Source organism: Nyctibius grandis, chromosome 1 (assembly GCF_013368605.1).
Source record: "Nyctibius grandis isolate bNycGra1 chromosome 1, bNycGra1.pri, whole genome shotgun sequence".
NCBI classification, from domain to species: domain Eukaryota; kingdom Metazoa; phylum Chordata; class Aves; order Nyctibiiformes; family Nyctibiidae; genus Nyctibius; species Nyctibius grandis.
In genome coordinates this window covers 1,409,932-1,435,409 of record NC_090658.1, presented here as the reverse complement: position 1 = coordinate 1,435,409, position 25,478 = coordinate 1,409,932, and the positions used below count along the sequence as shown (strand labels likewise).

The following is a 25,478-nucleotide window of genomic DNA, read 5'->3' as shown; positions in this document are numbered from 1 at the left end:
TTTCATTAAATCTAGAGATACTGCTCTGGTGTTCTGCACGTGCTGTATTTCCACAAATTGGATGATTTTGGACTGATGATACTTTAACAGAATCTGAAGATTAAATAAAATGAGAAGATTAATGCATGCAGTGCAAGACAACACTTCGTTAGTTGCAGTAACAGAGCAACATGTGATTTGCAGCATGGAAAAATACTTCCAAGCAACCAAATTCTACAGAGGGCTCAAAACTCCCCCAGTGTGAAGGTGTCTTGCCCAGACTCACCCAATCCCTCTGACAAGCTCTTCCACCCAGCTTCAGAACCCCTGAATTCACTAGCACATAGACCAGTCTCGCTAGCCTACCCAGGAAGATGACCCTATCTCCTGCCATGCCACAGGCTCACCATGAAGCCTTGAGCTGCTTGGACTGCATCCTGCCTTGGTCTGAAGGATCTTTCAGACAGAGAACAGAAGTTACTTTGAACAGTCTTCGAATATCTGTCTTGGAAAAAGTCACCCAAGTTATAAAAACAAGCTGATATCTGTTCATTTATAATAGCCTTTTCAGGAGAGCAACAATGACACACTGTCTTCTAGACTACTGCTTTTCAACGTGCTTTTGACACCACCATCTCATGTGAGCCACTTACAAACTTCAACCTATTCTCTTTCTCGCAGTACAAGCCTCCATTTTGTGTGCAGCACATCCCCAAGGAGATGCAGGATTATTTGCTTATTCTTGACGATCACATGGGCAAGAGTCCTACAAGCATGTACTTAGCCACAAGTAAGGCAGGTGCCAACTGGTGCAAATCAAACACTTCCCTGTGCATAAACCAAGTTACTTCTCAAGCTGGCTGTAAGCCTCGACAAATACAGGATCCTAACTGTACTACAGGAATAAAACCAGGCTATGCAACAACAGTTAAGAACACTGATGCATTAAAGTTTGATTTCAATGCGATGTAAAGAGCCCAAAGTGTCTGTAAAGCATGGCCATGCATCAGGATGCCAGCAGCACTCAGCAAGTCAAGTACTAACTCCTCAGCTTGATAACAGATGGGCTTTGGCCTCAGTAACCCCTAAACTCAGTGACATACTTTTTTTTTTTCATATGTTATATATTATTATTACCCTTATCACCATCTTGGGCCTCCACCTTCAGCTAGAATGAGGAAGCATAATGGAAGAGATCCCTTTGCCCCCTGGACCTCCATTCACTTCAGCAAACTCTACATGGGTATACTCCAGAATTACACAACTGGCTGTCAGACTTCCCAAAACTCTGAAAGTATGGAATGGGATATTTATTCCCTTTTCCTCTTCCTCTGAAGAACCTGCCCAGGGTTTCTGGGAAACACTGACATACCTGCAATGCTTATTTGCTCAGCAAAACCTTAACTTCTCTAAGAATGAAAAGCATACTATGTGCAATTTATTTAGCACTGTTAGAAAACAGTTAAATACTTTATGGCCCAAAATACATGTATTTTATTTTTGAATGTCAAAATCACTCAGAGCTCAACTCACTAGAGAACTTGCACATATTTTTTGCCTCTTGTCATATCACTGATGTGAGGGAAGTGGGTGTTGAAAATAGAAAACATCAGTATTACTGACTCACAAAGAGGAAGGTTAGAGATGTATTCCAGAATCATCCTTTTCATCAGATAGACTCAAAATGAGCACAAAAGCAGAGGCTGAGTGTTATCGCACAGATATAGACAACACCCCTTGAGACACAGACTCAACAAGAGGTCTGGCCTACAGTATATAGGCCACAGACTACAGGAATTATATTTGCTTAATACCACATTAGAACTAACGTCTGCTGAAATACTTCTTGGTTAGGAACAATATTCTAAAATCCTTGGTGTAGGGCTCATATCAAGACTTCAAATATTTTTTTTTTTTGTTTTCAACATGTGAGAAAGTTACATACAGATTTCTTCAACTCTGAAGTGAGCACTTTAAATGGCTGCTCCCCCCTCCTCAAGCCTTACATTTCTAGTGGACTCGGGGTAAAATTACCAAGTCCTTGTGAGAATCCAGCTCCACCCACGCCAGCACATCAAAACAACGGCTTAATCTTCAGCTCCTCTTCCTGCCTATCTAACATCCCACTTGTTTTCTGCCTTCCTCTATCATTGTTTGCTCAAAATACGAGCAGAGCAACTTGGCTGGAAATGGCTTAGCCTGAAGAGGTATCTTCTGCCAGGTAGCTTCAAGGAAAATGTAAACTAATGTTGGGCAGGATACAGTTTTTGGAGAGGATGTAACAGCTATTGAGCTACTGCTACACTTGAACTTTGCCATTTAACATTCAAGCTGAACAAGAGCTATTGACAATGACTTCAACAAAGGATGTTTGTGTATAATCACAGAAGTCAAGTGCGGTTTGAACTATAACAAATTTATAACTAACTCCTGCAAATTCTAGAAAGGAGATTTTACTGCTTAATGCACAAATGGCCAGTGAAAATAAATCTAATAGTAGAAATACCTTTCTGTGCACACCTTGCTGTGCACAGATGAAAGCACAACGCTTAAGTTATGAAATGCCCTTTCCTGAAATCAAAAAAATGAAGCACAGATTTGATGGCATTGCCTAAATTGACAGTACCTACCCTTAGAAGAGGTACAGACCAGCCAGTGGAAATAGCAGCTTCAGGATCCTCATGAAGGGCATCTTAGAGGGTACAGCCCAGGCAAACAACAGCTCTGCCCGTGCTCAGAGCCAACCCAAGGCCATGTGACAATGTTACTGCAGTATTACTGTGCTTTACATACTACCCTCTCCTAATGGGACTTACAGCATGAGCCTCCACCAGAGCATGATCACACCAATCTTGATTAACTGAGTACTGCCAGATCACGCAGGTCCCTGCTTGGATATATCAGAGATCTAACCAAAGTCTTCCACAGTATGTACTAATCCTGACCCAGAAGTACTTTACAAGTGGGGATATAGGTCTGCTCCAGCCCTGACAGACTCCTTGGCACCTGTGAAAAGAGCACTACATATGAGAATTAGATCCAATACTGCAAACTTATCCAGTATTTATTGGAAGCACATAACTCAAGTTTCTCAGGACCTTTCATGTACTTGGTAAGATGTAGTTGGGTGCATTCGTGTTGAATCACATTCCAACAGGAGCAGCAAATACGCATCCATAAGGAAAAGAACTGAAATCCTCAATTTTGGTAAGAACATCAAAAAAGCAAAGAGATCAAAACATCCTTTGTAGTCAGTATGGATGCAAGCTGCAGGTAGACAAGGAAAAAGGCGTGAGAGGCCACACATTTCATCATCTTGTTCCAAGACTTATCCGCATTATTATACAGAATTTTAAACCAGAGCTAGTTAGATAATCTTAGTTTGATGCAATATACATTTATTTTAAATTACCACTATATCTTAACTAGTTATCACAAATAACATGTTCTATAAATACAGAGCTGTTACAACAGATCTCAGTGTTCCAGCTCTATAGTTAAGTATTTTTGGTGAGATTACAAAGAGTAGAACATCAATTTATTATTTTGCATCTAAAATATGAATCACAGGGTAAAGATTAGGTGCCATATGGTTATATATAACAAGTCTCATTGTGCACAAATAATCACTGATGCTTTTAACCATTTATCTAGCTTTCAAGATGCAATAAATTAGATATTGGCATTTTAGATACTAGATATTGACACTCATGGTGTAAAATGCCTAATACAGCAACTAAAAATTCTTACTTCACGTGAACAGGGACCTTTTATATTTATCTCTAGTACAGACAACATCCAAATGCTCTTGTGACATTTTATGGAGGCACAGAAAATATCATGCAGCAGAAACGTCACAGTTTTGTGCTTGGTGGTGTTTTCTTCTATTAGTATCTAGTGCTAAATCCTGAGAAGTCAAGCTTGGAAATCTCCTTTTCATTGGAAAAAGTTGTTCGATCTATGCGAGAACTTGGGCTTCCAACTTTACTCAGCCAGGATTTCCTGCAAGAAAAATGAGAGGGTTAGCACATAAAGAATATGTTTAATTCTGTTTTCCCTCCCTTTCTCTTTAACAACAACAAAAAACAACTATTTAAAAGGTGTATTTCAAAAAGCATCACAGAATATTGCATAAAACCACAACTGACTAAAGGCTAAAGCAGATTTATTTTCATGATCCCTTTTAAGTGCTTATTAAAGATAGGTATATATTAGCTTTGCAGATTCAATATTATACTTTTAGCAAGGACCTAAAAACCATTCTAATTGAAAAATATTACGAAGAAAGAATTCTAACAGCCAGTTTATCCTTTTCTGACAGCGAAAAGAAATGGAAACTGAAATGAAAACAAGTAAGTTCAAAACCAGCAAAAAGACAAAGCAAACAAAAAATCAAAATGATGTCAGAAAGCAATACTGAATTGTAATAAGACTGATTTTTACGCAGGCATTCTTAACACTTAAGTGGTGATTTTGCATGTATTTGCATTACGAACCAATCTAATTATGCTGGGTGCCTTCTTCCACAGCACACTAGAAAATAGTACTGAACCAAATTAGCATAAGGTAATGGAGGCTGGAAGCTGACAGTGCACTTGCAGCTCCTACACACCCCCACTGTATTCCTACCCTGCAGTAATTTGCTAATTCACAGTAGTGATAAACTACTGTGTGATAAAAGGAGGTGCACAAACATTTGAAGTGCAGCAGATAACACTGCTCACGGAGAGGTTTATTTACAAAAAATACTTCCTCAGTATTTTTTGTACTGAAGTCTCAGAAATAGGAAAGAGAAAGTATTTTAGTCTACCATATTTAAGAGATATATTTCCACAATTACTTTTTGTAACTTTAATGACACAAACTGGTATAGATACATAACTAATTAGTATTAAAAAATACCAATATTCATTTAAATTCCAGTTTGAAGACCTTAAGTTATGTCTTAACAGTTACATTAATATATTGAAAAAAATCACACTGAGCATTATAAAATGCAATGTTCTTGCAGCAAGACTTAATTTTGATGTCTTTATAATGAAAATTGTGCCTAGAGATTGCTTATCTTGAGCCAGTCAATAAAACATACCTGAGGTATAAAACTGCATCTTAGAGACCTGTGTGACAAGAGGGTTTTTTTTAGACAATTTCTGACACAATATAACACTGCAAAACACCTCAAATGTCTTAGCTGATTATCAGAGACACGTAATCAGTGAAACAGGAGAACCCAACTTCCAGCTCTGTGCTGGAGCCCTAAAGGCAGACCAAATATTTCAACAGAAGGAAAAAAGCCTAGTAACAGACCAGGCCATTGTGCTCCATACTACAAAAAAATCTGAAAAGCCCCTTGTTTATTTAGCAGAAACGTCTCTAATACAGTCAGTTGTCCTTGAGAAAACAGAACATGTATTTGAAATAGTGAATAACTTTAAAAAATAACCTGTGCTATTTTGAGAAGACTAGCGTGATATCCACAAGTAAACAGACTATTTCCTTTTTTCCTTCTCATTTTAAAGGTGAGCTTGTTCTGGACAGAACCAAACCAAATATGTTCCTTGCCCAGCCTTCACAACTGTACATAAGACCAGAAATCATCCATGGCTGCTTCCAGTTCCCAAGTTCTACTGCATGAAGGAAGTAACTCTGCGAACTTTGCACGGAGCAAACTCCATTCATTGTCAACTCCATGTACTCTCACATGAATAAAGTACAAATTATGAAAAGCCAATTAACACAATGCAGCTCCGTAGAAGCTCTTTATAGGATGGATATATTTTATTCCTGATTTAATGCAGGAAGAAGGGAAGGAAGTATTGCAGAAGTGCTCTCTACCCAGGATTTGCATGGTTCAGTTCCTCATTAAGATGTTACTACTTCACAAAAGGATTTATCTTCCCTCCCTTTGCTCAAGTGACAGACCATTCGCTGAACACTATTAAAAGGCACATTTATTACAATCTAAGCAAGCAGGAAATCAGTATTTGCCAAAAGCAGTACACAGTTATAGTTGTTTGCTCATTTATCCACAGAGCAGAAAATGTCATCTCCAATATTTTTGATAAGGGGAATATTTTTAAAAAAGTTTTAACTTTCATTAGTATCTGGATCAATAGACCCAAGTTAGTACAGAACCTTTTCCTCTCTTGCTTCACTCAGCCTTCTTGATTTTCTTTCACATGTGCCATGAATTTCTGACCACCCCATGTGTACAAGACATTAGCTACAGTTACTAGCATTTAGAGTTTCAGCTTGCCATTTATAGCATCCATTTTATAATTCATTGCTGCTACCCACTTCTCTTCAGGAGAGAGAAAGACAGCCTCCACCTCGCTTGCCTCATGGGGCACGTCTGAATCAAATGAGGACATCCCTTTAGTCTGCGACAGGACAGTACATAGCTTACTCTTCAATTTTAAAAGATCTATTTCTAAAGTTACACTGCTTCAGTGAGTCTGGAACAAGAGCTAATCTCCAAATAGCCATTTCCTACCATGTTTTATTTCTCAAGTACCACATGTCCATGCAACCGCTCTTGGCCATGCTCTGATCTCACTGTTCAAAACCAAACTGGACTAGATTCACTCAGATCCACTTTAATCAGATTTATGAGTTATACCACTTCCTTTTCTGGGGGAGAAGCTGGGCAGGCCAGCAGAGGGGCTGGTCAGGATGAGGGCCCTGGGGTGTCTCCTCAGGGTGTGCAGCATTGGATCCATCATTCTTTTCCTCTTACCATTTCACTAACTAAAATGAACCTTGCTAAGTGACTCTGGCTTGTTACCTTGGCAACTGGGCTCTCTCCATTCAACATATTATTGGAAAACAACATCTAAAGAGCTGGGTTTGCACCAGCCTAATTTAGGTTCTCGCAGAAATAGCCTGGCTGTGTACAGGATTCCAAGCAGGCATCTTTCTTGCAAGCTGAGGCACACGTGCCTACCTGCTAACTTGTCAGAATGAAGCCCGACCAGGTCAGATCTGGAGAGTTCTCTGGAAGTGTTATTTAAGGAGCCTTGCCTCTGTAATACAAGGTAATACTAGCACAGCCCTAAAAAACACCACGCTTTGAATACTACAGGCAGTAGAGTAACTTTATGATTTCCCTGAATAAGATTTATTTTTTAAACTGAAATGGATGCTGTAAAACAGATTTCTCTAAAATAAATGGCTTGGTTGCCACTATTCTCTGACTGAAATCGTCTCCTACTTTGATAAGGACAAAGTAACTCTGATGCAGGAAGAACCAGGCTTTTCTACACCTTTACATGGCACACATGTCAAACAAGCACGTAAATGAACGATGCAATTCTCCTGTGCTAGGCTCTGTATCAAACCATCCACACACATAAGATGCTTCTGCTGTAGTTCATTTATTGTATGCGAAAAAACAAACTATTTTATCCCAGGATTGGAGCAACTTACAGTCTATAGTGCTAGAAATGGACCTGAACATGACCTACAGCATTAATACTTGGTGAGCCAGGCACAGTTTAGGGATATGTTTGTTTCTCTTCACCTTAACCACAGTGTCACTGACAGCAGAACAAGAGAAATGTGTGCTTTTACTTAGAGGGAGAGAAAATAAAGGCACTGGCTTGTTTACACTTTATTTCCCTTTGTTTGGGACAAAATATTGGAGAGAATGTTGCTTTTTGAAGATTGTATTTACATCTGTGACAGTGTATAGACTGGGATTGCAAATATTTATACTACCTCCAAAATGTTGTTGTATTCTGAAACAGTACTGTCAAGTTTTCATAAATCCTGATATTTAAATGTTTGCAGAAGAAATGTGCAATTCTTCATCGCTGTCTGGCTTCAGGAAAAACTTCAGCCATGGTTTTCAAGCTTTTCTCTACTATCATAAGGGCTAGGAACATTTTACTTCACCCCTTTGTTTTTATAAACCTGAAATTCACATCTAGGTAAAGCCTCTAGCAGCCTGTAAAGACATCTCTCAGCTTACTATAAAGCCATTTCATTGTCCCTACACCTCTGCTCCTGCTGCCAGAGTCTAATGGTAATATAGGAATCTGGAAACAAAATTTATAGGGGTTAATGTTGTTGTGAAAAAGTAGTAGGAAGGATAAAAACCTTGGTAACAAGTGTTTGAAAATACTGGGTTTTGACATGATTTGAAACAGTGTGGCCTGAAAAAAACCACCCCACACATTTAGCATTTTAACTTAAGCAAAAGCAATCAAGGCCTTAGAGCAAGGTGAAGAAAACAGGTTCTGAAGAAAATACATGAGGGATCCTGGGGAGAATCACTCATATTTTGGGGCAGGATAAGGTCAAGAGGACTCAAGCAATATGTACAGTCAACTCACTCCTACCAGCCTTCACCCTCTGCTCCTAGTAATTTTTTTAGCTCTCAAAACTAGGCTCTAACTTGGGGTAGAAACCTGAAGCCACTTGACCCACAAAGCTGCTGCCTCTAGAGCTCTGCTCACGGGGCCTCTGTGGAAACTCCTGCACTCCCCGGCAAATGGTATCAGGTGGTTTTTACACTATTGTGCCATCAAATCAAAGCCAAGTGACAGGTTACTTCAGAGGATTAAAACAAAAAAGAGAAAGCCAGCAGCAGGCTAAGGATGGATACAGGCCAAGAAGTGGGTGGGCTAGAAATGAAGCACCCTGCTCAGGCACTCGCATGGTGCCCCAGGACAGAGCTGGAGCCTGGGGGTGTGGGGAAGGCTGCACTGCTGCTGCCTGTTCGTGGCTGCTCTGGGCATCCCAACAACAGGAACTGCTTGGCCCACTGGATATTTAGCAGAAGTTCTGGAACTGTTTTAGAAAGGAAAGAAAGATATTTAATCAAAACTAGTGTTTGACTTTGTATTTTTAAACACAGCTGTCAGATTAATGTTGTTAATTTGTTTATATTTCTTCCTTTTCTGTCAAACCCTGCTGCACTCCAGGCCAGCATTTCTCTAGAGAATACAGGATGAGCTTTTTTCCCAGGTACTATCTGAAAGTAATGTCAACAGCAAGGGCAAATTAGCACAATTGGATATATTAAAGATACAAATTACATGTGATGACACCAAATAAGCTTCAAAATACATATTTTTGGTGTCGCATCTCTATTTATAAACCTGAGAAAAATGACTCGTACATTACTCACATATTGTGTATGTTATTAGGAAGAGTTTATGTAAATATGATCATTACTAGTTTGCATTAACACAGAGTTTGACTCTATGTACCTAAATTTACTTGGTTATTCATATCTGGTCTATGTTAAATGTCTTCAACTCTTAATTTAAAGAGGAGGAATTCTCCCAGAATGAAAGAAACCAAGTCTGAAGTTGTTTTTTTCTTGTATACAATGCAAAGGTCTGTTGTGGGTTTTCCTATTAATCATTTTGGTAAACTTCCACTAGAATTTAATAATTTACTTAAACATGGGATCATAAGAAGTGTATTTTTATCAAAAAGTTAGCAGAATACTACTTTGTTTAAACCATACTAGGCAAGTCTCATTTGGCTTCTTTCATAGATCTTACCAGAAAAAACTAAGCAATGTTGAAGAAATTTGTTCCAACAAAGAGAAGGAGTAAATGAAAAGACCAAATTCAGACATTTCAGTAACTCAGAATAGCTTTTCTGTCCACACTGCCCTACCCAAAGCACAAGACAAAGAGGATTTCCCGTTAAGCTCATGCCCTGTCTCCCCAAAGCAGTACACACACCAGAGCCAGAAGCAGCAAAAAGGCCTATTGTATTTTTTCCCTGTAATATGTCTGTCTCTACAGGGTACAATTTGGCTCAGGAGGCAGACCAGGAATTTTGGCTAACCCCGCTCCATTGCACAGAATGCAATTGGAAGTTATTTCTCATTCCACACTATTAAATCAAAGGCCACAGGAAGCTTAAATGAGGAGGAACTGTTGCTGCTAGTGTACCAGTTCAGGCTTCTGGAGAAGAAAAGCTAGTTTTAATGCTCAGAAACTGATCAGCACCTGTCACCCACATCAACTGTATTTAAAACAAATGGCTGTATCAGAGTTGAACAAAGAGTAAAGTACTATTGCCTCTGACCATTTTATACCCAAAAATGTTAATTAAATCCTTACCGTGGCCATTTCAAAGCACTCCTATTGGAAGACCATAATGAATCATCACACTGACCAATTCAGTTTTACTTAAAATCCATTTCATTTACAGCCCAGTAAGACCAGAACAGCCACTACAGTAACAGGAGCCCAGTTACAGCCACCCGACTGGAGAATTGTTATCAAACCAACATGCATCCCCAGTCCAGGAAAGCGTTCCAATAAGAAAAACTGCAGATGACAAATGCAATCAAGAATTTGAAAGGCTACACTTTTCTGCTCCCTGGTAATGAGGTTCAGCAAGGGAGACAGACATAAAAGCCATATGAGGACCAACCCCCACATTACCATGCTTGCTGTGTCCTCTATGCAATTCTCAGGGGACAGATTTACAGAGAAAAATACAGATTCATTTATTATGCAAGAACTAAAAATAATGCCAGGCCAAAACACAGTGAATTCCTTCCAGCACCACTGGGATTCTTGCTATTTTCCTCAAAAGTCTCCCCTACTTTACCAAGTACTTAAGATAGTTAAGACTGAAAAATGGAAGACTCACTGAGAAGTTGCAAGCTGGCCCTTTCAATAAAAAAAAAAATACTTCAGGAGCTAACAGGCTGGCTCACTACAAACCACGCCAGAGTAACTGTTCCTATCCAAGTACCTTATTTAAGCATCCACACATGAGCACAGAGGAGGTAGCTGGTCACCCAGCTGTTCCTCACGCTGAAGTGCACATACAATTGCTTTTGTATGCACAAAACATCTGCCTGATCATTTTTATGGTAAAAACAGAACCCACCCCTCAGACTGTCACAAAAATCTCAGCCCAAACCAATTCTAAGCTGAATACTTACTTTGAATATGTTGGTATTTCACATACATTTCCCTCTTACTATTAGGCCAACTGATTAACGTAGGGTTGGGACTCACAAATTACATTTAAAGAAAGGCTCACTGCCAACACATATGGTGTCTAGCCCCTATAGAAGTGGATGCTGTTGAGAGAAAAATATGTAACAACTGATAACTTTATTTTTCTTTTTATCTATAGCTTGTGAAAGTGTTTTGAAATTTTCTTATTAAATGTTCAGCTAGCTCAGCTCCATCTCCCCCACTGACTTTACATGATTTAATTTGGTAATCTAAATTGCACGCTTTCAAAGGAGGTAGCTACACCCATCTTTTTAACATGCAATCTCAAGGAGCTTTTTTTAAAGCAACTGTGATATAAGATAGCAGACATTTTAGTATATGAATTAAAAGATCAGGAAAATGTTCTAATAATGTTATATTAGAGAGCACAACTGTTCAGAAAAACACCAAGGAGGTTACACTAGCTAATAGTCTGCTTGAATTTTACACAATGAGAAAATTTGGCCTTTGTCAAGACTTACTTTCATAATGCTGGGGTTTTTTTTGCATTATTAATATAGCTACAAGAAGGAGGAAGCAAAAGAGTAAAGTAAGGATACGTTACAGCTATTGGGTTCTTTATTTGACAAGAGCTGTTTGGGGTTTCCAGCACACATGCTCTTGAGATGAACCCATCGCATCGTGTTTACAAGGAAGGTAACGCTGTAGCCATGGTATACAAGATGTGTATATAATATTCCCTGGAAATAACATCCCCTTTGCAATTGATTAGATTTGTTACCAAGAACTAGGATTTGTTGATATGTATTATTTATGGTTTCCATAAATAATGGAAATAGATCTGGTATTTAGAGTCATCTCCTTCCCAAACTAGCCTGTCTCCTCTGCTTTGAGGTAAGTCTCCAGACACCAACAGCCTAAGGCAGCAGAGTAGACAAAGGAGATTAAAATTGTTTTTCTCTACTGGCTTTATAAATTCCATAAATTTATCATTTCATTTGTGGGCACTTTGGGTTTAAGTCCATAAGAGGACACAGGCTGTCTTTGCAGGTAGGTATTAGATACATCATCTAAAGAAGCCTTTCAAGTCATGATCCCAGACTACTCTGACAGGAGGTATCTTGGATAGATCAGCTGAGATCTCAAATAAGAGAACCAGAAATAACTCTCAACCGTACACCAACTTGATGTCTTACGTGTCTACATTATTCAAATCAGCTTTGTAACATCTCATTGTTAGGCTTCATATTTCTATTAATATCACAAAAAGCTCAATAGAAAAAAGAAGACCTATTCATGTGAGCTGCAACAGTGCTGCAAGCACGCCTGTGGCAAAGTCCATTCCTGTGGTCTATAAACTGTCATTAGGAATATACTCCCTTAGAAATAAATACACTTAACATCAAAGCTCCAAGCTATTTAAGGAAGCTATCAGAGCATGAAGACATACTTTGGTTCAATGTTTGTGTAAAAAAATTATTTTAAAAAGGTTTTTAATATTCATTGAAATAAGATCTGATACATGTTCTTGCTATTTAGTGGTTCCTGTGCTGTACTCATTGTATTTTCATTAAACCTGATTTTCAGAGCATTTATCTAAAAAATGTTTCCCTGTTTATTTGCAACAGTGATAAAATGAATCAAGAAATAAAAAAAAAAAATTCCTACAAAAATAAACCCAGACTGGAAATCCTAAACTATCACCTTCTGAAGGCAACTATGGTACATGTCACTTAAAGTTACCGCTTACAGAAAGCAAACCAGCAGATTTACTGATTTCTTTTTTATTATGAGGATAAGGGGCTTGATCTTTCCTCCTAGACCTTCCGTTAGTTTTGGACATCTTCCTGCTGACTCATTAGAATCTGCCCTTGAGCAGTACTTTTTTTGGTATGGAGGGCTTCAGACTTCAAAAACCAGACTAAAACCAGAATTCTACTGAAGACAGCATCTTATTTCTACTAAAGCCAACAGTAACTTCTAATGAGGACAGTGAGATGGACTTGACCTCTGTTTTTACAAAACTTAAACAAATATCTACAACTACTTAGAAGAAATAAACATCTAAAAAAGCTCAAACCAAGGAAACCATCTTTGGAAGACGATTGGTCCACACTGTTTTCAAGTATTCCTTCCAAATGGGCATTGTTAACTATTAACGAGCATCTTGTCTTTCACAATCAAAATTTTAATTTTGTCCCTTATGCTTCATGTGATGTAAGCTGCCAGAGCAGCACCAGGAGGCAATCTGGAAAAAAATATGTTTTGGGTTACCACACTAACAGACCCAGGAGATACTTCTCCAACTCATTAAATGTGCAGTGAGCTGGGCCATATTCTCCACTGCAAAAAATTTCCATTTTAGAGGACATTGATCCCTTTTTAAGGATAACTGCATATTGCTCTAACATGGGTATCAACTAGCTAAATCTGAGTTTCTCTAACATTTTCTAGTCCAAATAACTTGTTTGGTTTCCATTCACTTGTTCAAAAACACATTTTCAGAAGAACTGTGGGCAATGAGCTAAGAATGTATGCTTTAATAACAAAACACTAAGACTTTTTAAAAATAAGCAATACAAGGTAAAATCAGCTGGTTTTATGTATATAATTAAGCATATCAACTACTAGATTTTCAAGAGCATTGCTCAGGCAATGCCACTTTACTGTCTCTCACAAAAAGGTTCTCTATAACAGCAGAGTAAGAGTAATATGTTGTAATTTCTTAATATATAACAGGTTTTGATATTTTGTGAAATGCTTGGTAAGAACAGAATTACTGGCAAAGTATAAATGTGTTCCTAAACTCATAAATCTTCCCATTTTTTTCATCTTTCCCTCAAGCTTCCAGGGCTGTCACAAAGTATCAAACATCTCATTTGTTTTCTGTAATTCATGCCATTTGCTTTCTTTCCCTTCCCCCTGTTTTTAAGTTTTATTCTGCCTGGCCACTTAAGGCAGATCTGTTTCTGGTCACTTTCACACTCCAGACTGCTGCAGGGACTATATGTAGGTTTTATAATGTGAATTGAGAACTACAAAAAAATCCTAGAAAACCAGTACTTTCACTAGCAGCTAATTTCACTGAAATTTGTTACATACAAATATTCCATTAACATTATGCTGACAAAACCTAGGTTTTGCAGCTAATTGCCAGTGCCTCATTAAGGCACAAAAGGACAAGTACTGAATGCTACCAGACTATTCAGGACTCACCACTTTGAAACAAATTTTGTTTTCCATTACAAAGCTTGTGTGCACCCCACAGAAAGGGCTTTCCAACAGAATTCACAGCACCAGGATAATTCACTGGTACAGTCACAGATGCTCGGCTGCATTATGTCTTTCCTCATCCCAAGTGTTTCCTGTGATGGTCATGATGTGGTGATCACCTGTGTGCAGGTCTTGGCCCTTTCCTTGTTAACTGTAACCTTCCTGACTCAACTGTGCTAACATGCACATTAAGAAGGGATTCAGGACTGCAGTCCAAAGTTACTACTTTCTTAAGGTGAAGAAATAACTAAAGTATTTAAAATAGCTCATTTCAAACAACTCATTTCAAAATAAACTTTGAGGTACTTGGTGCTTCCAGTGATAAAGATTTCCAAAGGCAGAGAGGTGAAATGCTGGCATTGAAGACTGGCAGGTTTCCTAGAATAAAACGTCTCAAAAGGCACACACTCATGCTCTTTGAACTTGCTCATGAAGCTCTGGTCATTTATAAGTGCATACAGAATAAAAGACGTTTTCCTTTTTGCAACACCAAGACCTCAGAAGCAAAACAACAAAGCTAATAATTTAGGAGGAAGAGTTACACGAGCTTACAAACGTTAGCAGTGTATGATTAGGGGGAGCTGTTCTAAAATAATTTTTCAAAATTAATGTCAGAACAGTTCATGTCATTATGCACTTTATAAACACCAAGAGTATGCTCCAGCTTCCTTGTTGTCCAGAAAAAATAGTCCAAATCGTATCAGTTAAATATGAACTTTACATTACAAGAGCTGCAATGAAATTCAGAATATAACATACATCAGGTGACAAGCATGGCTAGAGCACAGATTTGGCTCCAGATAAGGACACTAAAAGCCTTCAGGAATTCAAATACTCATTCTGAGATAAGCGAGGCCTGATTTTTAAGAATACTTATGATTATATGACAAATTTCATCACCAAACAGATGTAACAAAGATCAGGAAGGAGCTCAGTGCACGTTACTTCTGCAAGTCACATTCCAGTGTCTCAAATTGGGTACCAGTAAAAGGAGAAAACCAGAGCTGAGATACAAAAAGCCTAGTATAAATTACCTGACTGGCACCATGGTGGAAATTATGGCAGAAGCAGAGAAATCCCCACCTTTCAGGGCAGTGTTTAATGGTCCTAGTCAATCACCCTTTTTTTCTTCCTGGAATAACTTCACTGCTGTAAAAGTCCTTGGCTACTCCACCTATCCTAGATAAGAGGATGCATTCTTATTTTTTTTTCCTACTTGCCCCTCCTTTCGGGAGCAATGCTGCTTTCAGTGATGGAAGATGGCTGCCCCAGAGCACTCTCCACAGGCAAAGAGCCTAACGGCATGAAATTCTCACCCTGCAGAAACTGAAGTCTTCTCAATGACACACAATTAGAACTTCATTCTTTATACCTCCAACAAGCAGTCGTGATCACCGTTTCGTTCAACATATTACAGGAATACAAGAAATGCAAAGTAATAGTTTCATTTCTGACATCATACTGAATCGTTCTTCTGTATTTGGAGAAATTAGTAGCTTAGTACTCTGAGGATTTTCATTAGAAAACACACATGCAAAGATGTCTGAGGTAACACAGCTGCTAGTACTGTGTAAAGAGAGGGCAAAACCTGCATTATACATATTGTAGACAAGAATATAGAAAGAGCTCAATCCTTACTGTGACACTTCTAGATATTCAGATATATGTAAGTTTCTGATTCAAAAGACCTGCATTTTCAAAGACCAAGGTCAGACAAAACATACCTCAAACTCCTGAATACCAGTGCTGTCTTAATCACCAGAGCACGTTTCCTCTTGGACATGCATACCAAACCACATCCTAAATTTCGGAACACCAAACAGCTCCAGGAGACTGGAAATCCTGGTCCTCAGAAGCCAACAGATGTCAAAATCCAGTCACCAAGGACTTCTGCTGGCAATTCATCAGACAGCGAATACTTGTAATGCTGATTCTAAGAACTAAACATATATAACGCCATAAGCGATCCAGTACACAGTTGTTGACTCAGTTTTCATTGCAATGCAGGGAATTTATCCACAGAACTTCCATTAAAATTATGTAAAACATATGTCCAACTCTCCTGCACTTCTATGAAATTCTCAGTGTATACTGTGGAGCATCAATAAAGCAACACCACTGCATTGCAAGTTGAGAGTTCCCATGTTTAACTTCGCTCTTCTGTTCCTTTATTACATGACAAATAGAGCATTTCGAGTAGAAGAGGTGTAAGAGTTATTATGAAGGTGCCTGCAAGTAAAAAAATGTATCTCTGCTCTTATTAAAGAACTTTTTGTTATAATATAAAGCAGCAAACCCAATTTTTATTTAATTAAAACAGTACAGCCGTTTTGGCTTTAGGCTTAACACAGGATGTTACAGTCTTGCCTACATATTTTTTGGTTTACTTAAAACAATGTAAACGAGTTCATAACTCAAGTATTGACAGTTCTTTTACTACTATGGTACAAATCATTCTGTTCTTTCATTCTCCGTTGCTTTAATGATAGAAATAGCCTTTACTCCTTTATGCAGCTTTGCTTATTTATCCATACACTCTGATACAGTACGTAGAAAAATACTACCACGTTTTCTTAATTTTTTTATCCCCCAAAATAGATAAAGCTCCACATTTCAGCTTTAAAATAATTACTTCCACCCCATTTTTGTTTTAATTGTTGGACATTTTTCATGACTTAGCTTTCCAAAGCTGGAAGACAAAGCCCCAAAATTAGTAAGTAGTGAAGGGTCTATTTCTTATTTCAGCTGTTAACAGTGTTATCTTCAAGGTACATTAAGAATCAGTTCAGTGAAAGTCTACAACAGCTAACCACCCACTTCAATAGTTTCCTAGTCAGGATATTCACTTATAAAAAAATTAACCCAAGAACCTGATCCATTACAAATAGACCCAAACAACTGGAAAGCATATCTCAATATAACTCAAAGATTAAGTACATTAGTTTATGAAATCTGGATTTAGCTTCTTAGACAAAGAAATCTAGTATGCACTTGAAGAGGCCACACCCTTTCTAATCCAGACAAAAAGCAATGTGATTACAGTTGTGATTCAAAATATTTAATTAAATATTAATATCTACTGCTTTGCCTTGCTCTTACAGCAGCAGTGATATGATAAAAGCAAAGCCAAAAAAACCCTGCCCAACTAATAAACTGTAATTGATGGTTGAGAAGAAAACCTTAGTCTCCTCTCCACACATTCAAACCTGAGTTAATGCTGGGCCCATCTACTGCTCCTTCACAGTGGCTGGAGACAAAGATCACTCCAAATTGCAGATTCTCTCCGATATCCAGAAGGTTGGATGGCATACAAGAACTGGACAAAGGGATGACAGTTTCTTACCTCTCACAAAAGGCAAAACATTGATTTTATCAGGAAAAAAGTCATGCATTTTCCCCAGATATACAATTGATATACCACTGGTATGACCAGCAAAAGCCAACTAGGAAACAGACAAAAGCCTGAAGCAACACTTGGAAACAGACAAAACCCTGAAGGGCACTTGGTGGAAGATAATAAAAACTTTCTCTTACCTAAACATGTACACAACCCTTACAAGATTAAGTACAGTAGAAAAAAACATAACAGGGACTACCCTAAGGAGAACAAATTACCAGAGCAGAAAACTATGCATAAACAACTGAGTCCTTGATGTGCATGCCTAGTTTTAATACAATTACATTTACTATGAGCACACGGAACAAAACAGGTTGCATGGCTGTAGTTTTAACATGAACCATAAGCAGTTCACAGTTGTTACGCTTAAATAGAACAGCCACACAATTCTGATAGAAACTTGGCTGGACACCAGCCCCAAACATAGATGCTAAGGGGGATGCAAAGAACACTTAATTCAGAATAATGGGTAGCTTTCCAATTCATTCATTCATACCTGGAATAATCTTTGTCTCTCAAATTTTTCTCTCTCTCTATTAGTTATCCTTACAAACCAAGGCTATCTTGCCACATACACACTCTCTTGCACAACCTGAGAGCTGTGAACACAGCTCTGGCTTACGTTGCTTTCCATTAGCTCCATGAGCAAGTCCAAAATCACAGGCGCATCAAAGATGCAGCTGGCACAATGTTTCCTTAAGAACTATTGGTACTTAAGACAGAAGCGAACTACTCATCAGCAATAAGGAGAAACAAGAAGTTGTTTTAAGCAGAGTTAAATGTGGCAAGGAGAGCAAGAAGCACGAATGAACAGTAACAGTGTGCCTAAATATGCACAGTTAAAAGAACATACTACAGCAGCACTTAGATATCAGCATTCACATCCTCTAGTTCTCACTACTAGGCTCAAAACGACCACAATCTGCATGAACATTGGCAGAAAGTCTATGGAGAATGAGGACACCACCTTCAACCTCTCCATGAGGTTACTTGGTTGCTGGGTAGCTTGTAGATGGCAGGAATGAAGGATGCACAGTAAAGTCTCACATCATGGGTAAAACCTGAAACAGAACATCTCCAGTGTATGACAGAAGATCAAGTGACAGGTGAAGATGAACACACTTTGATCCATATGCTCAAATGTGGAAGCAAGAGAAAAAGAACTAGGTACACTTTCAAATAAGGACATATATAAACAGAATGACTCACATGCTTTACAGAAATCACTTTGTAGGTTGCTCCGAAGTAACATGCTCTTAAAGCTGGGGATTTTTGTGTAAAGCATAAAGCACACCTAAATCTCTGCTCTATGATGTTACTATGTAACATTCAAACTGCACTCTTTCCTGATATGTTTTTAAAGTAAATTCAGTTTTAAAGAAAATTCCAAGTTCCAAGCAATTACTTATTATTTACTGTTCTTCAGGGCACCTTAGTGAATTCTGGAAGAGACTATGTTTGCTAAGGAATGCAAAACACTTCCCTTATGGCAAAATTCTTTCAGATAATGAAGCTGTTGCATGATAGATGCTGGCTAGAGGATACAAATCATTCCAGCTGATCAAAAGACATTTTTTTAAAAGCAAATTATTTTTCATTAATTATTACTTTATGTACATTCACCACTTTTAATAGGTATTTGAGACCAATTTATGTTAAAATAATATACATTCAATAGCGATTTTTATCAGCAGTAACCAGAGAATATGGCCCCAGTGACTCCACACTCACCCCACAGGTTCCAAAGAGCTCTCAGCACAGCAGTGGTGAGCAAAAGTTTTTACCAGGGTTGGTATCAGTCAGCTACAAAGTAATAGTAACGGTCCTGCTCAGTTCATTCCCTGGGAGTGGTGACTCTGTGTAAAGCTGTCTCTTCATCTGATCTTAAGGCCCATGAAATAACACAAAATAAATGAGCATTACTATGAAGGCCACATTCTACCATACACCTTCCAGAAATCTCTAAACAATACACCAGATCTCCAAATCACTACAAACACTGGTCAGCTTTGGTTCTTCAGTGACGTCTGGAGTTTTTAATCTCAAATTTTTAAAGAAATAGGAAAATCTTGAAAATTATATGAATTATAAGGTACTGACACTCCAAAAATTAAAAAAAATCATAGGGTATTTTATTTTGCCCCAAACAAGGCACTGAAACCTTTGAAGAATTCTGTAGTTAATGCAATTACTTAGGATGCAATTATAAAGCATATTAAACTTAGAAGTATGTGAACTTTCATTCATTTATTCAGACATACAAAAATATTAACTCCGATCCAAACAGGTAAGGACATGCAAAAAACAACATAATGTTTCTTCAAGAAGAATTTTACCTACATTGGTATACTACCACTAATACACCCAAATCATAACAAGACTCCTGCATGATATTAAGGGCAGAATTTCTGCTGTTTGAATGCTTTAATCTGACAGAATTAGAGTATAATGCACAAAATCTTCACCTTGGAAATAATTTGTTTGAATATTTCCAACTAGGGTCAAGTTCATTTTACACAGACACTAATTAAAACATGTTTAAAACACTGCTTGACTAGGAAATAAAAAAAAGCTTTTGAACTCCGGGGTTTAAGCTGGGACATGCTGCAATGAGTAGAGGCAGTTTAAGGGGAGGGTGACAGTATGCAATACCTCAGAGACGCCAGGCAGTGCTCCAGCCCACAGGACAGGCCCTCCTGCTCATGAAAAACCTCCGCAGCCATTTACAAGAGGAAACTCTAGTTTTGGAAGCCAGCCAGGATGAGGATGGCAGAGATGACAAAGCATATTAGCAACAGTTTCATGCTGAATCACATTTATCTTTGTCCAAAAAAATACAGAAGCTGTTAGACCAATTTGCTATTTTAGTGGTATCTAAAAATGTACCAGGCTTTTTTGAGAAGAGGCAGAGAAGGTCTGTCACAAAACTGGAGCTATAACTGGAGCTAACAATGAATGAGGTTAACACAATGAGGGCAGGAGTTAGATTGTTGCAACCACTAGTACTTGCTCTGTGCTAGCAACTTCAACGCAACTTGCTGAATTCTGCCAGTAGCGTTCATAGCAGCAATTAGTTCCATTTACTTCTGAACAGTTACTCAGAGTAAGATACTACTAAAGGTATGTAGAAAAAAAAACAGTAGAAGGCAGAGGCTTCTACCTGTACTGCTGCCAGTGTCAAAGGCTTTCCAACTCCCTTAATGGTTCTGCAGTGTCATGATAGGAAATGCTTTTTTAAATGGCACTTAAGCACTAAAACAAACAGGCTAACTAGGAACAGTGTGGTTACATCTAGCCAGGAGCACAGAGGACCAAGCACACGTTTGTGGAGTACAACAGTTGCTGCTGAGGACCTGACTTCCACACAGTATTATACATTTCAGACAGCTTTTTTCCCCCATGATTGCTTAAATTAGAACAGAAAAAAAAGGAGATACAGCAGAAGCAGGATGTAACAACAGAAACATTAAAACTGATTTTTGGAAGTGTTTCTGTTCTTCCTAATACTCCTACCTCTTCAAAAGTAGTACTTCATCACTGAAAAATTTCAGGATTCCTCTCGAGTTAAGCATCTCAGCTGCAGACACCTCCATCCAGAACATTCATCCTTAAACAAGTACAGATCTGAGCCAAGACTCACATCTCCTGGCTTGTAGATGAATCCATGTTAAATGAACTTCAAACCCCTCGTCACATCTGCTACTGTAAGCCTAAAATTGTGTGGTGTTTTGCAAGCACACCACCATATATCACACTGTTCTTCCTTTAATTCAAAGATCTTCTCATTTCAATAAGACCTTGCAAAAATGGTATTAGAAAAGAGGGGAAGATATTAAGAAACAAGCAGTGAAACAAGTTTCTCTGCATTTTTACAAATTATACATTGTTTCTATACAAGACAGTAGACAAGATTAATTGTATATATGTTTAGAATCAATGTTTCCAAACCTGCAAACGTTTCATACTCAAGTTTCCCTCTCATACTCACTGTTAACCATGGCAGTGTTCTTACCAAGTTTAATTTGGATCATCTTATATCCCTCAACACGCTGCCTGCTACAGGAATAGAATAAGCAGAACAGAGGTGGGGTGACACGAGCACACATCTACGATTCCCTCTAGCTTAGCATTCATATTTCTGCAGCCAACAAGAAACTAGACACACAAATATTCAGTCTTTTTACTAAACTCAGTACCTACAATGTTCAAGTAGCAAGAAACAGCTATCAACAACAAATATTAATAGGTATATTAAATTGCTATTCAGCAATTAGAATATTTTTACCTAAGTCTCTCCAACTTCTGCTCCCATGTCGTTTAAATTTCATTTTCAATTAAAGCTGTCAACTAGTATACTGAAATCAAAGATTTTAATTACACTTGGCAATCCCAAAACTCCTGTCTTATTTGGAAGAAGTGTTTTTTCAACATTAGTCACCAAAAGAAAATTGGCAAATTCATCCCTTTTCTCATAGCATTGATTTCCCTGCAAAGCAGACGGAAACCAAGATTCTACTAGTGCAGTCGGTGAAAGAAATATCTAGAAGGCAAAAAATAGATAGCAACTTCTACATATGCAAGTAGATTGACATCTAGTGTGAAAACACTGAACTACAAAGCCTATACTGCTTGTCAACAAGGATGAATTCAAAATAAGTGAAATATATATGTTTGTTTAAATGACAAAGGAACCAAATCCTCCAAATACAGCAGCTTTAAATCTTTTTTTCAAACAGCTACACAAAGCCAAAAACGTTGTACTAGTGACTGAGGAAGTGTAACTGCTAAAAGAGAAGAAATGAGATATTAGCAGTGAATCTTAAAAGCCAACGAGAGAATCAGGAAGGAAACTTGGACGAGATGACTGAGAAGAGGAGGAGCACAGGCTAACTGGTCAAGCAGAAGCTCTTTTTCTAGCCTTGGATAAGGTGAAGTAGAAAAGTTAGCGACAAAGGCAGAATGATTGCATTAGTTGTTTGAGAGTTTATGACTGAAAAATACCTTCAATACCTTAATTTCTGTGATATAGGCCCACAGACTGATAAGGAATGGTGTAAGCAGCCTCTAGACAATTATGTTCTTTAGCACAATGCATATAGCCATGAAAGGCAAAGTCTGTGTGTTGTAGAATAGATTGAAAGGCTTTCCACAGTCATCGTGCTAAAGATTCAACCCTAGTACTAACATCATTATCCTAGAATTTAGCTTATTAAGTATCTTTAGTGAAAGATGCTTCCATTCCTGCAATGTAATCTCAAAAGCGTTTGTCAGCTTTTTATTCTTACCAGTATCATGTCTAAGTTCATAGTGGCACCAGCAAAGATTTTGGACCTAAACACATTTTCCTGTCAGTTTCAGGCCTATTTGCACCTTCTTGTCTGTAGTAATTTTGTAAAAGCAGTATCTAAAAAGATAGTATCTTAAAAAGATGACAGAAGTGCATTCACACTACAACTCGCAACTCACTTATGATTCATTTACTACAACAATATTAGGATATCTCTTCCGGCCCCTGCCAAAAACTCCCCAAGCCTTTTCATTTCATACCCATATGTTGAGATATTAGATGCTTTCCAGAAACTAATAGTATCAGCCTATTGCTAATCTATGTGTGATGGCCCTTGTCTGTGCAGCCCCCTTTTTGTGTCACTGTTGAAAACAGCTTGTAACAGAACACGCACTTCCAGCCACAAACAGTTTACAAGGCTCCTACTACATAAGAGAAATTACACAGCAGCAGCTGGAGCTGTTTAAGATATCATCCACACGCACATTCTCACTCCAGGTATTCTTAGAGACAACACTCACAGCCTGTCCACCCCCTGCCTTATGCTCAGTGTATGAATGCACTAGGTGCAGCAAACATTGTCATCTCATTTCCCCCTCAATCACCGAAGTCTGGAATTAAAAAGCCTTTGAAAAGGGAGGGGGGCAGGAACATGGAAATAATTATGCATAGGGACAACACAACCTAAAGTACTGATAAGAAATTTTGTTTTACATATTTGATTAACTGTCCATATTCACACAAGAAAGCCTTCAAGCCACACACTATTATTTTGCATTTAGCATCACCTAATATTAAGGAGCAGTAAACAGCAGAGATGTGGTACATACAGGCATCTAAGATAAAAATCATCTCATTAGTTTCTATACTTCCCACTATTATTGCTCAACTCTGAAATTTTTTCCTCCTGTTGATTGTCTCAAGTCCAAAAGCACTGGTGATTACATTGCGTTCTGATAACCTGTTGCCCTGAGTGATGGTTAGTTGCCAAAATTAATTCTTTTTTTATGAGTAAAAATGATTCCTTTAGCTTGACATTGACTCCATGCGTTAATCATTAAACAACCAACAGTTTCTAACGTTGCAGAGATGACCAAAAGCTTGTTTTTACTCAGGAAAACTTAGGACTCAAGGGAACCGCTGCACAATGAGTCAGAAGTGCGTGATGACTTCAGGATAAGCTCTGGAAATGGTAAATGCATCTGGAAACACAAAAGAAATAGCTGCTCCCTGTGCCGTTTTTGCAAGGGCACAGAACACTAAGCCTGCACACTGAAGTAAAGCTTTCCTGACAGTAACTATACTGTACACATCAAGTCAACTGGAAAAGTTTCTTGGCACCATTTAAACCTTACAGAGTTCTAAAGAGAATGCTAAAAAGAATTTGCTCAATACCACAGACCTTGCCAATCTCAAATACATCCAGTTTTGCTCCCCAGGCTAATGATTTTCAGAAACTGCAAACAAGTAGACCCTGAGTCAAAAAAAAATCCTTGTCAATTTTTTTTTGTGCTAGCAACCCAACAACATGAAACTGGAGAACTGCCCAATAAAGATCCATGACTGCACCCAAGATAACTACTGCGGAAACATACTGAAAACAAATTAAAATTATGTCTTTTTGGAACAAACAGCTTAAGGTTTGCTTTCCTTGAGTATCTGACAGATCTAGGAAGTTTCTTTAGATTTACTTGACTCCATTCACTATATCTTACACATTAGACATGTAATTTATAGTTCATGATGTTACTCCTAAAGTTTATTCCTACCAAAAGCAGTTTGTGTCTCATCCCCTCTTCACACACACTAATCCTGACATTCCTCCAGCAGCCCTACTCTGTACACATGTATTTTTTCATTGGACACAGGCAGTTTAAAGACCACCGTAATTTAAATGTGATAAATCAAGAGATATTTTGTATGCAATTACAGGAAGAGAAACACAACACAAACCACAAATTAAATATACTTCCCTACATCCTAATATACAAAACCTCCACAATTCAAAGAAATACTGCAGGAAATGAAGAAAGGAATACTGAATGGATGAAAGAAGTGAGCACACCCAGAAGCAACACATGAGATTCCCGCTGTGGAGAATCTCTAATTATGAAGCAGTTGATATTTCATACCAGACTGTATTGGTTCATGAGTTACACATACCACACTGTATTTTAACTTTGTTGTGAGGCTGAGAAATGTGGAGCCCCCTCTCTAGATTCAGATATAGCTCTGGCTGAACATTTCTCAGAAAAACAATTCAAAACTCAGTTAAACCAACGATGAAACATGGATTCATGATCTGCTTTTTCTTATTTGTCATTAGTATTACACTGGGTCTGATTGAAAAAATGAAAGACAAATGTATCTTAGCATTACTTGAACATGAGTATTTTCTTTATTTTTACCATCTTTTTTTTCTTTATTAGGAGAACTAGACATCAGAACAACAAAATGTGCAACAAACCCGAACAGATATGGCACAGAACAAGAAATACCCAGAAACTATTCGTAATACTCTTAGTATCTCCTTTTCACTAAAGATTATTACTAATCCCACATATTCAGATTTATTAATCAAGTGCCATAAAATCATGAGACCAGA

General features: G+C 38.0%; 1 protein-coding gene and 1 long non-coding RNA gene across 5 annotated transcripts in view; both read right to left on the bottom strand.

Moving 5' to 3' along the window:
• Window positions 1-3,025: 3,025 nt before the first annotated feature.
• ACYP2 (acylphosphatase 2) overlaps window positions 3,026-25,478 on the bottom strand; it is a 43,288-nt gene continuing 20,835 nt past the window's right edge. For 2 of the 4 annotated variants that reach the window (XM_068401673.1, XM_068401865.1), the window contains exon 4: window positions 3,026-3,981. In XM_068401673.1, coding sequence (XP_068257774.1) covers window positions 3,867-3,981 — 115 coding nt within the window. In that variant the 3' untranslated portion in view covers window positions 3,026-3,866. Of the gene's footprint in view, window positions 3,982-5,068; window positions 5,097-25,478 lie in introns of all 4 variants that reach the window. The other 2 variants (XR_011048247.1, XM_068401783.1) reach the window with 2 other exon arrangements.
• LOC137664161 (uncharacterized) lies at window positions 16,180-19,461 on the bottom strand. The gene is made up of 4 exons (XR_011048260.1): window positions 19,318-19,461; window positions 18,554-18,647; window positions 17,396-17,505; window positions 16,180-16,418 (listed from the first exon to the last, which is right to left on the bottom strand). It is a non-coding gene; the product is annotated as an uncharacterized lncRNA (long non-coding RNA).